The 13,064-nt window shown below is 41.5% G+C and overlaps 1 protein-coding gene across 1 annotated transcript in view; it reads left to right on the plus strand.

Annotated features, from left to right (window-relative positions):
• Positions 1-13,064, plus strand: part of Cfap44 (cilia and flagella associated protein 44) — a 95,043-nt gene that overhangs the window by 30,794 nt on the left and 51,185 nt on the right. Inside the window, exons 16-21 of the mRNA XM_036203287.1 lie at positions 1,509-1,667; positions 2,694-2,942; positions 8,161-8,306; positions 10,408-10,678; positions 11,884-11,939; positions 12,103-12,265. Of these exons, the coding sequence (XP_036059180.1) occupies positions 1,509-1,667; positions 2,694-2,942; positions 8,161-8,306; positions 10,408-10,678; positions 11,884-11,939; positions 12,103-12,265 (1,044 nt within the window). The remainder of the gene's footprint in view (positions 1-1,508; positions 1,668-2,693; positions 2,943-8,160; positions 8,307-10,407; positions 10,679-11,883; positions 11,940-12,102; positions 12,266-13,064) is intronic.

Below are 13,064 nucleotides of genomic sequence, written 5' to 3' on the forward strand. Positions count from 1 at the left end.
CTACTTCCTACTTAGAGGCCATTCATTCTGCCTCCTGTCCATGGACAGCCTCATGCTTTTCTTCACTATTTTACATTATTTCTCTCATTTTTCTGATATATACATTTAGCCTTACCTGCTGCTCACTGGGTAATTTTCGACGGTAATCTTTAACAATTACAGAAAATAAATTCGCTGGTCCTGTGTTCTGCAGCTATTGTCCCCCTTCCCCCCCCCCCCCCCCCACCACCCATCTCATTTCTTAGCAGCTCTCGGGAGGACTGACTGTCCCTGGGACACCATCCCTTTCTATACCACTCCATCCTTCCTCTGCTCCTGCCTGCCCTCTAGTTCCCCGATTCCATACTAGGCAGCTCTTCTGAAGGCACCATTAATACCCACCTGGTATTTGATTCTTACCTTACTTGATATGGTAGCATTACTTGACCCCATTGACCTTCCCTTCCCTTTTGAAATATCTTCCTCCTCTAATGTTAGTGCTTTTCTGCTCCCAGCTCTTGCATCTGGCCAGGCCTTTCTGCCTGTCAGCCGGGGTTAAATCCCTTAATGCCTTGTCCTGGCTCTCTTTCCTCCTGTGATTTTGCTCTGGGTGATGCCTTTTGAGCCCACCATTTTCCTAAAGCTCAAATGTGCCCCCAGGACACTTGCCATAATGTCTCTTCTTTACAGAACAGTGCTCACACCTCAACTCATTTTGTAAGTATATTTTATTCATCTGTGCCTTCAAGCTAGATGCCACGTTCTCAGGAAATCATGCACAATCTGGAAGTTCTTGTGGTCTCTTGGAAGGACTTTTGCAATTGCAATTTACATTAATCTGTGTGAAATGGACAGGCTCTCCCTTTTGGAATCAAATTCCATAATGGGAGTGAGGACAGCAGTCTTTCTTACAATCCTGTCTCCAGCATGTAACAAAATTCAGAGTATGTGGTAAATAAATAACAAATTGTACCAAGATGGGGATTTCCCAGATGTGGTTTAGGGCAGGAAAAAACTTCTGTGCTGGACCAATCAATCTGGGGTCCGTTTTATGTGAGTAGAAGTCAAAGCAGAAGCCTTCTTGAAGCACACCTGTGGAGAGAGAAGAGAACTAGAAAGAAGACAAGGACCTTGAGAGCATCCATGTTTAAATTAACTTAGAAAGACAGAGGGTGGGTTGTTAAGGGTGACAGAGCTGAGAACTTACCCACAATTCCTCAGCATTTCTAATTAGAACATTCTAACAGGTTTCACAGCTGTATATTTTGGCTAAGGAAATAAGTTATGGTATCTTTAAAGGAAATAAATATAAACCTAACTCTAGTAATTAGGTTAGGGATTAATAGTTGAATGATAATAGCTAATATTAATAACTAATACTAATAACCATTAGTAACTAGGATTGTTACTAATAACTGCAGTGGTATATTGTCTTTTAAAATGATTACTCTATTTTTCCCTGCCTTGTTATCTTTTCGAACTTGTAGAAACTTGCCTATGTGTAAACGATATGCATGTTTCTTTTTTAGCCTGAAAGCACCTTGATGACTCTCTGTGAGAATGGCTATATTCTTGAATCCCTCACTCCAACCATTAAGGATGTAGATGATCATGATGTCATGTCCTATGAAATCCAAGACATGGCTTTCAGATGTTTCCATTTCTCAAGTGTCAAATCTAAGATTCTGGTATGAGATAGTCTTGACACATCAGCTCCCTTCTTTCCTTTCCTTTGAATGTGCAGTACCCTATATGAGATTCTGGGAGAGTAGGAATAAAGTAAAGTAAGACAGATCCTGGCCTGAAGGAGTTCACACACTGGTAAGAAGGTGGCTAACTGTAGCAGGAGGCAGCTAAGTGCAGGAGAAGGCAGTAGTGGACAGATAACTAAGATCCAAGTACAAGGAAAGGAACTGGAGAGTGTGCAGGAGTGATATTGCTGCTGATGGATGGATGGATGGATGGATGGATGGGGGCATTAAAAAATGCCTACCTGGAAGTGACAATTCATACTCAGAGGATGGGAAGACGTTTGAGAGAGTGGGAGGAAGAGAGGGGTAATAATGCCGGGAGAACCCTAGAGAGCCCGCCATTTAGAGACTGCAGCATTTTCAGGAGGTGAGGAATGGCTGTTGAAATGGCAGATGTGCCAGGATCCGAGCAGAGGTCCCTTTTGATGCCAACCAAGCCACACCAGTTTGAGGCACTGTGAGTCCTTGGGAGAAGGGGATTGGTAGGAAGAAATCATACAAATGGAAAGCTAGTTCTCAGGGGTAAATAGGAGATGGGCCTACCAGTATTGGGGGACTCTACATTGGACAGTTGGTGGTATTGAATGCCTACATCACAGGGTTACAGGAGCTGGGAACAAGTTTCCTCATTTCCTGCTGTAGTGCCCATGGTTCTTGGGTTTACAGTAACAGGCTTTGAGAAAAAAACAAAACAAAAACCAAAAATCCCAGCACTTTCTTTCTCTTATAGAAAGAATGATAAAATGATTTCAGTAAAATGGGTATCAAGGAGCCGAAGCATAAATAATGTTTATCATTTGAATCTTCATGATAAGAACATATCCGCAGAGGGTAGTAATGTGTAAATGGTATTGTTATATCCAAGCTCTGGAAGCTTCTAGAACCCATCTTCCTCCTACAGCTTTTGTCATACTCAGCCATAGAATAACGTGTCTTTTAAATGCCTGTTATCTTTTTAAAAAGAGATTAAAGGAAATTGAAAGGAGAGAGAAAATAAAGGTGTTGAAGGAGAAGGAAAAGGAAGCAAAGAGGAGGAAGCTAGCAGAACAAAGAGAAGCATTTGGAGAAGAGGAATTAGAGGAGGAGGAGGAGGAGAGCGATGAGGAGGAAGAGGAGGAAGAGGAGCCACTGCCTCCCATCTTCATTCCACCAATCCCCTCTCCCATCCTTTGTGGCTTTTACTCAGAGCCTGGGAAGTTCTGGTTGTCATTAGTAAGTAAAAATTCCAAGACTTCACCTCAGCCCTTGGCCAGTCCAGTTGATGGTCACTGTTTTTCACCACATTTGTTCTCATGTGTGCTGAGAATTTAATTTTGTTGTTGTTGTTGTTTTTCGAGACAGGGTTTCTCTGTGTAGCTTTGAGCCTTTCATGGAACTCACTTGGTAGCCCAGGCTGGCCTCGAACTCACAGAGATCCGCCTGCCTCTGCCTCCCGAGTGCTGGGATTAAAGGCGTGCGCCACCACCGCCCGGCGAGAATTTAATTTTTAACTATTGATGTAGCTGTGAGTTTTAATATCAATTACAGGTTTTTTTTCTTTTTTTATATATAATCTTGACATCTATTTTAAATATGTCTACCTTTTGTATCTGTTGACACTTCATTCCAAACTCACATGTTCAGGAATACCAAAGTTGGGAAAATTCAAGAGTAGCTAGTCAAAAAGCAAAGTGGTCCTCCATCTGAATCCATTTTACTGTTGTCGTTTGCTTTGGTTTTGAGCTTGAGTTTGAAAACACCAGGTCTTGTGGCAGGACTGTAGAGTGTCAGTCTGCTAATATCTGTGCTGTGTGGCCTACAAGAGACTAGGAGTCTGTGTGTTTTCAAGTGCTGCATTCCACTCTAGTCAAAATAAGGAAGAATAATGGACATTACAAAGACATCAGTGGAAGGTTTTATGTCCTCCATTTATATACCATATAGTTTTATCATGAAACATTTTCTCAATATATCACAAAGAAAGATTTTCTTCATTATAGGTCTTACAGTTTTCACTTCTGAGTGTACACACACACACACACACACACACACACACACACTCATGCCCCCCCCCCACTCCACAACACAATGTAACTGTTTTATAATTATGTGGGAGCATTATTATTACTTCATACTTGGTCGTAGTCTTTTGAAACCAAGGCATGAAGCCCTTAATGGACACAGCCAAAATCAGTTAAGCAATACAAAGCAGAACTAGGCTCTCTGACAATCTGGGTCTATAGTCCATGCTCTTAGGCGTTAAGCTCCATCATGAGGTAAAGCCCAGATCACAGAGGTAGCGCTCACCTTGTTTGATCCAGCCATGTACTTACTCTCCCTGTAGCCAAGCAGACGCCATTGAAAAGCTGGCTTCATTTTCAAGTCATGACTCTAGTCCTTGAATCAGGACTCACACTGCGGGTCAATTCTGCTGCCTAGTCATGTTTACTTTACCAATTATTACTATGTCAGTTTCTTCTCCCCACGAACATTTTGTAACTTACCTGTCTCTCCAGACACTCATAATTCATAGAGAGAATAAAGGAAGTCAGGTGGAATCTCCTGATTTTTTTTCCCATCTCTAGCACCCTGCAGAGATCTCTCTGTGCTTTGCTTTGCCTGTTACAATTGATGGGTGTTGCTTAGCAACTTGCCCAGGGCCATGTTCCAGAAGGCCTCTTGGGTGTCTTTTGCTTTTTCCCTCATACTCCACATGATTTTGCTTCTGAAACGAACTACTTACCATGCATCATCAGCTCCTGTCCTTTCGATTTCAATCCTTACCACTAGCACACGAAGTTCCTGTGATTTCTGACCCCTCTTCCACTGCTCCTTTAGAGGAAACCTGAAAACACTGTCTGGGGCCATCAACTCCTTTTCACCTCTTAGCTGATCTTCAACCAATTCCTCATTTCTCCAACGGTTTCTATGTCACCAGGCTTAGCAGTGACTTCTCTGTGTGTTTGACCTGTTCACCTGTTGACTCTTCCTCCTCCTTAAAATGCTTTGCTTTCTTTTCTTGGCTTCCAACACCAGGTCATAGCCATTGCTGTTATTTTGTGGTGCCAGGTGTTGAACCCAGGGCCTCATGCATGCGAGACATGCACTCTACCACCAATCTGTGCTGCCACCTCTTCTTGGCTTCCAGGATGTCACACACACACAATAGAGGAGTTTCTGGGAGGTAGTGGTGGATGAATATGAATAGAATGTATTATATAAGTGCATGAAGTTTTCAAAGAATAAACTTAAATTTTTAAAAAAGAAATCCTGGAAGGTTACGTTCTAGGTATGAGAGTAAACTGGTCTCCTCGTGTACCTGCACACACAGGGCATACATTCTTGTAGACACCCACACATATACATATAAATGATATAAATAACAATAAAAACTTTGGAAAATAAAATGAATAAAAAATTTAATAGAATAACTTATCAGAAACTAAACACAATGAGAATTAAAAGCTAGTAGCAACTCCTTCAAAAACCATTTCAAACAGAGGGGAAAGACTTTAATAGATTATTCTCCAAAGAAAAAATACAAATGTCCAAGGACCACATGAAAAGGCATTCCACATCACCAGTCAAAGGCCATAACGGGATGCCTCCCACCTCATCTCCCTTCCAATTCATGTCCTTTTTAAACAAATATTGTTATTAATAACTCCCTAAATTCATCTAGGGCTGCCTATATCTACATGGATATGTATCAGCAGCCTTTGGGAGAGTCTGCTCCAAGACCACACCCAGGATATGCAAAAAATCCATGCATATGGCGAGGGCTAGACTTTCTCTATCTGAAGGGTGTTAGGAAAAGCACTCACGTGTTCTGATGGTAACTTTCTTATTCCTGCATCTTGAAAACATCTCCCTATCTCCACACAGTTGCATATCTCTCCACACTGTTACATTTGTCTTCTACATAGACACATGTCTCTACATACAATTACATCTCTTTTCTATGTAGCTCTATATCTCTTTTCTACCCACATCTCTCTTCTACGCATCTCTCTCCTACATATCTCTTCCTACACACATCTCACAGCTACTGCTCCATCTCTCTACTCAGTTCTTTCTCCTACATAGCTACTCATTTTCTACACAGCTCTCTCTGCATGCACCACCTTCTACATACAGCTCTACATGGCTCTCTCTCTATAGCTCTGCACAGCTCTTTACATAGCTCTTTCTTCACATACCTCCTTCAACAGCCAAACTGTGGACAATTATGAGTTACATTTTCAGGATCCAAACCACTCTAATAATACATGATAAGTCACACCAGTTTCTCTCAGGCTAGGGAGGTTGAGCTGCCTGGGCATGGGGAGTAAAGTAAGCAGGTAGCTTTAAGTGGTCAGGTTTCCAGACAGTGAGTGACATTGAAATTCAAGACTTAAGCAATAAACAGTTAGTTGGCTGAAACTTGAGTCTTGTAACATAAACTGAGGTTGGGATTATGTACAGAAAGTCAATTGCTGAGAGAATTATGTCTACTATAGTTGTTTTGTGCCTGACTTTGGTTCAACAAACAGACACTTGGGAATTTGTCCTTGTACAATTTGTCTCCAGAGGCAACTAGTCTATTTTGGATTTGCTCTGAAGTCTAAAATCAGCTAAATGTGTAAAAAGCTGTCTTTCTAGCTGAGAATACTGTTATTTTCTTATGTCAGTCTGAGTTAAGAAAAATATCCTAATATTATTTCTATTCATCAAACTTATGCAGTTTAAGTAGAAATCATCTTCCTGACCATCCACAGCTATATGTGTGCCTAATAGATAGAATATATTCATGAGATAAACACACAAACAGTGGGGGGAAATACCCATAGCTGTCTTTAGGGAAGAAATGTGCTGGCACATGAGAAAAATTATAGGCAGAAGCAACCAGTTTTCAGAGTCCATGGTCCTGCAAGCCTTGATTAACAAGATTCCTTCATCAGAGAGCTATTCATCTGGTAGGTTGATACCTGAATTATTAATTGCCATCTGTTGTATATTCTTAATGGGCACCAGCTGGTATGAGCAACCTACCACCAACTAAGTCCACAAAGGAGAGTCAATCTCCTTCCCTTAGCAGATAGAAATTCCCAGTATCTCCTCTGTCAAAGGTGAGGCCTTGGGGACCCACCCTCCATTATCCATGTTGGAATTTTGACTGGCTTGGTTTCATGCAGGTTTTATGTAGATAGCCTAACCAGTTGCTATGAACTGATGTCACATCCAGAAGTCAGCATTTCACAGCTCTCCTTCCTATCTGCCAGCTCTTACATTCTCTCTGTCCCCTCTTCCTCAATATTCTCTGAGCGCTGGATGGAGAGGAGGTTGATATAGTTGAGTTGTCCACAGCTCAACACACTTAATTACTTGAGCATGTTGACTACCCACTACCCATTGCAAAAACAGGCTTTGCTGAGCAAAGCCGAAGGGAGTTCAAATGTCTGGGTATAAACAAATATGCACAAAGCAGTTTGACAACTAGGCCATGTAGCAAATTAACTGCAGCTTCCCTCTCCCCCCTGTTCCCTCCCCCTGCCACACCCCCTCCCTATCATCTCCCTAGCAATGGCACTCTAGGATTTCAATAGAGTCCAGTGGAAAGTATAGTTATACTGTCCCCTTCTCTTTGGAATATGCCTGAGAAATGTGGGTGGATCTGTTCAGGTTCTTTGCCTCTGATCTCCCACTTGACCTGCTTCAGGCAGAAAAACAGTACTACATGCCTGGCTTACTCCTGATTCTCCCTGTTTTTGGCCTTGCAACTTGGGTGGCGCCCAAATGCTTCTAAACACAGCTTTTTTCTGGTTATCCCTAGTGGGTAAGGTTACCTGAAACAATCCAGTCTGCCATTGGCCAGAGCGAAAACTTAGTTTCCTGATTTTTCAGGTGGATAATTTTGTTACTTTTGGTGTTGTTGTTATTTACAAGTTTATTTTGTATGTAGATGTCCAGGGCAATTCAGGGTCCCATCCATATAGAGAAAGAAAGCAACTAAGAACTATGTGATTGCTACAAATTCTTACTAGTCTTCTCCTTGTGTAGTGAGATATATTTTTCCCCTAACTTGCCTTTCCTGGAAAACTAATAGTATTTTAACTTACTCCCAAACTGAAAAGTAATTGTGAAAACAATGATCTACAAAGCCTATTGTTGTTAAATACTTGTGTATGCAGAATACCACTTCAAGTCATAGAATACAGTTCATTTGATACTCAGAGGTGAAGTCTCTCTTGAAGTGACTTCTGGGTAGAAACTCATCATCATCATAATTACTTAATTGCATATTAATGGGCAATGGAGACACAGAAATAATATCTACCTTTATCGAAATCATGTAGCAGAGGATGTTTTAAAGCATTGTTTTGTGTTTTAAATTTGAAGTGATTTAAAACCCTTCAGGGAATCAGGTGTGTACTATGTTCACAAACCAGCTTTTGCACTTTCTCTCTTCCAGGGCAACTATGATTCTGGTTTTCTGTATCACTGTCAGTTCCCCCCCTTTTTCAGTGATGGTGATTTCGAAAGCCAGGAAGATGAACCATTCGATTTCCGCTTTCTTGAAGATACAGAAGACAACCCCATCCAAACATTCGCTTTCAGGTGAAGAAAACTTAAAAAAAAAAAGGATTTTAGTGCCTGTGTCTTTGTGTATCCTGGATGCCTTGGTTTCTTTTCCTGTTGCTGGAATAGAACACCCAGACAAAAACACCTCAAGAGAGAAAGGGTTTATTGGAGCTCATATCCTGGGTCCAGTCCATCATGGTCGGGGTGACAAGGATTACATTATGTCAGAAGGAGAGAGCCATGTATACAAACAACTGTTCAGCCTGCTTTCTTCATTTTATACACTCCAGAAACCCCTGCTCTAGGAATGGTCCCACCCACAATTAAGCTGAGTTTCCCCCTTATCCATGAAAATAATTGAAATAATCCCTTGCAGGCATTCCCTGAAGGCCATCTTCCTGGAGATATTAGATCCTTTCAGGTGGACAACAGTAACCATTGTAAATGGAATTGTCACTTTTTAAAGATCTATCTATGTGAAGGGAAATGCACATGGTACCTGGTTAAATTAATCAAATGGGCAAATAGAATTAAAGCTACACCTAGGCTTGAAATCGGTTTTAAACCCTGCAGGTTTTGTACCAGGTGTGTGTGTGTGTGTGTGTTGTATCCCAGTTTCTGTTTATCACACTGATCTCTTTTCATTTATGTGGAAAGACATGATTGCACTGTAAACTAACAAAGGGCCAGGCTCCCAGTGATTCTGAAGCAACGGTAAATTGAACTGCTCTCTGTTTAATCACTGAGAACTGAGCATAAATGCCAGTCACTGTCCTGAGGCCTGGGGACTAGCTCCAGCTTTAAAGCAGCTCTACCTCCCTACCTTTTTTTGTTAGTTCACCACAGCTGCTGGGACAACCCCCCCCCCCCCCCAATGTGTGACTTAAACAGCAGAAACTCAGATTCTCACGGTCTAGAGTTCCAAGTTGAAGATGTCATCAGATGCAGTTTCTCATGAAGTTGGTACGTGGCTTTCTCATCTCTGCCTTGTTGAGGTGCCTTTCACTCGCCTTTCCTGTGTGCAAGGCATCTCTAGTGTCACTCTATGACATCGTTTCCAAGGACACCAGCCAGACTGGATTAGGATTTATCCTCAGGCTCTCATTTTAGCTTAATTGCCTCTTTAGACATCCTTAACTTGCAACCTAGTTACACTTTGGAGCATTGGATCTGAGACTTGAGTGTGTGCATTTTGGTGGTACACAACTTAGTTCTTAACATCATTTGCTATTTAAAATTAAACATTATTTCACTGGTGGTATGGCTCAGTGGGTAAAGGTACCAGCAGCCAAGCTTGATGACCAGAGTTCAATCCCCAGGACCCACCTTTGTCAAGAGAAAACCAACTCCCACTAGTTGACCTATGACCTTCACAAACTAACTAAATAGGCCGTGTCCTGCCTGGCTTGGGTCTGAGAACCCCAGCAGGGGATGATGAGGGAGTGAAGAAAGGACAGAAACATAGATACACATACAATGAGGACGGTACCGGTGCGATTCTCTAATGCCACCACTACCCAGCCAACTTGGGATATCAGCATGTTTGCTAGGTATAACACAGAAAGGGGGCTCAGCTCACCTTGGTAGGAGGTCTCTATTGGCCAGCAGTCTCCAGCTGTAAACACCTGGGGGAAGAGGCCTCAGTACTAGGTTTTGTTTGTTTGTTTGTTTGTTTGTTTGTTTTTTCTTTCTTTTTTTTTTTGGTTTTTGAGACAGGGTTTCTCTGCGTAGCTTTGCGCCTTTCCTGGATCTTGCTCTGTAGCCCAGGATGGCCTTGAACTCACAGAGATCCGCCTGCCTCTGCCTCCTAAGTGCTGGGATTAAAGGTGTGTGCCTGGCGCAGTACTAGCTTTTGTATACACTGATCAGCCCTTCATATATACTCCTCCTCAATCCCTAAGGAAAGTTTGGTCATTCACTTTGAGCCTGGCTGGTGTGGATAAGGGCTTTGCCACTTTCCCATGGGTCAACTGGCCTTGTAGTCCTCACCAGGCCATGGCCATGTCAAGATACTCATCCTCTCAGAACCTTGCTCATTCAGGGTTTCCTCAGCTCCCTACATGAATAAGGGGTAAAATAAAATGAAAGGTGATATTCCAGCTTCCGAGAATAACACTCGACTCTTTTGGTCTCATAGTTCTAACCAGACTATGATGTTCTGTGGAATGAAAAATGGAGGAATTCGAGTGTATGTCCTAAGTGAGAGTGATCCCTTACTGACGAGTCTGAAGGACTACTGGCATTTCAATGTGCACGACAATAATTACGGATGTGTTAAAGGCATCTCTGCTAGTTTTGATGACCAGTACCTGGTGACTGCTGGGGCAGATGGCAACATCTTTGTCTTCAGCATTGCTACTCAAGTTGTGGTGGAGAAAGAAGCCAAAGCCAAAGTGCCATCTCCCAGGGTGTGTAAACAATTAGTCAATTAATTAACTACTAGTAAAAGCTGACTTTAAAATAAAGTCTTAAAGTATTGAGAGTCATTTAGACATGTTAACCTTATAATATAATCCACAATATCTGTAACCTATACCTTATAATCTAGCATTACGGCAGTGTTAAAATTCTTTCTGTTGCTTCTGTATCAAATATTAGTGGCATTGAATTCTTACTATTATTAAAGTTACACAGCTCCCCACTGCATCAGATTTTCTTTATCAATCACTGTCTTAGCCAATGTTTCTTCCTTTTTTTTTTTTCTCTTCAAAATGGGCAATATTTTTCAGATCTGTATTTTCTTTTTCCGTTATTTACTTCTTAATATACTCTGATAGAGTTCTAAAAATTTCAATAATGCCTTCAACTTCCTTTAACTTATTAATCAGAGTTGCTCTGAAGTATATTTTGAAAACTTTCCTATTGATATCTTTTGTCATTCTCTTTTATTGGTCTGTCTTCAGATTTTTTTTTTTCAATTAAATCTTGTTCTTCTGGCACACCTAGTTATTTATTTATTTATTTTTATTGAGCCCTAGACATTTTACGTGAAGAAATCAGGAGTCCCCTTGATTCTTGTCATGTTATATTACCTCCTAAAGATTTAGCTTTGCTTCTAGAAAGCAGGTAGCAAGCCTACACCACTGTAGTCCAGTCAGTAGTGAGAGATGATTTGCACTCAGGCTCTCCTTTCTGAGAAGGACATTTTATTTCCAGTTTACTCACACACCTAGAACATTTCATTTTAGGATTTCTTTTTTAAAAATTTAAGTTATCCTTTGAAAACTTCATGTACTTCTAGAATGTATTCTATTTATATCCATTCACTACTTCCTCCCTGAAACTACTCCACTGTCCTCCACCCCACCTCACTTCCAATGCCATGTCCTTTTTAAACAAAAATTGTTATTAATAAACCCTTAAATCCATCTAGTGCTGCCAATACGCACATAGATGTGAAATCATCCACCAGGGTAGGGGCAACCTACCACCAACCAAGTCCACAAAGGGGAGTCAGTCTCCCTCCATCAGCAGCCAGACATTCCCAGTAGCTTCTCCACCAAGGATGAGGCCCTGGGGGCCCTTCCTTCATCCATGATGAAATTTTGACTGGCTTGGCCTTGTGCAGGTGTTGTGCAGATGACCTAACAAACTGTTTTTCCTATTCCTACAGTTTGGGATTGAATCAGAGCCCATTCCAGAAGACATTGAAGATCCCAAAGCCTACAGGTATAAAACATTTTAATAACTATTGATCAGGCCCGGGATTTTAACAAACTGCCATTTTGCAGAAACTGCCCAAGACAAATGCACTTCCAAGTTGTCAAATACTAATTGTCTCTTGTGCCATTTCTGTGGCAAAATGATTATCATTTTACACTTTTGCTTTCAGTATTGAGAATGCCAGGAGGAAAAGAGAATATGACAAGCTAATGAAGGAAGTAGAAGAAATAAAAGCTGGGAAGAGAGAGCGTATCAAGGCTTTGAGGAGTCAATTTTTGAAACTGTTAGCGATGAATAAAGAACTACCGGTGCATATGCAGTTTCAACGGACAGTGAGTCTGAATGATTGGCTGTTATTTTAGCATCTTCATTCTGGATTAGGATCACTGTTTTGTCAGCACCAATGAATGCAGAGAAATCATTTTCCCAGGTAGCTTCCGTTGTCAGCTTAACACAGCCTAGAGTCATCTGAGGGAGTTTCAACTGAGGGACTTCCCAGATCAGATTGGCCTGTGCTACACCTGTGGGGGCATCGTCTTGATGTAGATTGATTTGATGTAAGGACCCAGCCCGCTGTGGGCACAGACCACCATCCCAAAGCAGGTGGTCTTAGGATACATAAGAAAGCTGGCTGAGTGTGAGGCAGAGAGCCAGCAGTAATCAACATTCCTCTATGGTTCCCGCTTTGCTTCCTGCTCGGGTTCCTGCCCCGACTTCTGCCATTAATGAAGTGTGGCCTGGAAGTGTAAGCCAAATTATCCTGTTCCTCTCCCAAGTTGCTTTTGGTTGTGGTGTTTTTCAAAGAGACAGAAAAGAAATTAGGATGTGATTATTAAATCTTCTTTTACCTGGCCAGGCAATGTATTTGCACCACCCCAAGGGCTGTAAAATTTGACACAGATGGGATGGAAGCCAATGAACCTATGCAATACAAAGTTGACTGCTGGATTTGGCTACCACTATGAGATTCTTTTTCTGTATTCAGTAAGACGATAAAATAAAAACACAGGTTGGGATACAGCTTATCTGTTGGGAGGATACCTGTAGAGTTTGATTCTGTCATTCACTTTTAATATTTCATTAGCTCTATGGGTTGAGTCACTAAACTTCTAAAAGACAACAGTATAGCTG

Source organism: Onychomys torridus, chromosome 12, assembly GCF_903995425.1.
Source record: "Onychomys torridus chromosome 12, mOncTor1.1, whole genome shotgun sequence".
Lineage (NCBI taxonomy): Eukaryota > Metazoa > Chordata > Mammalia > Rodentia > Cricetidae > Onychomys > Onychomys torridus.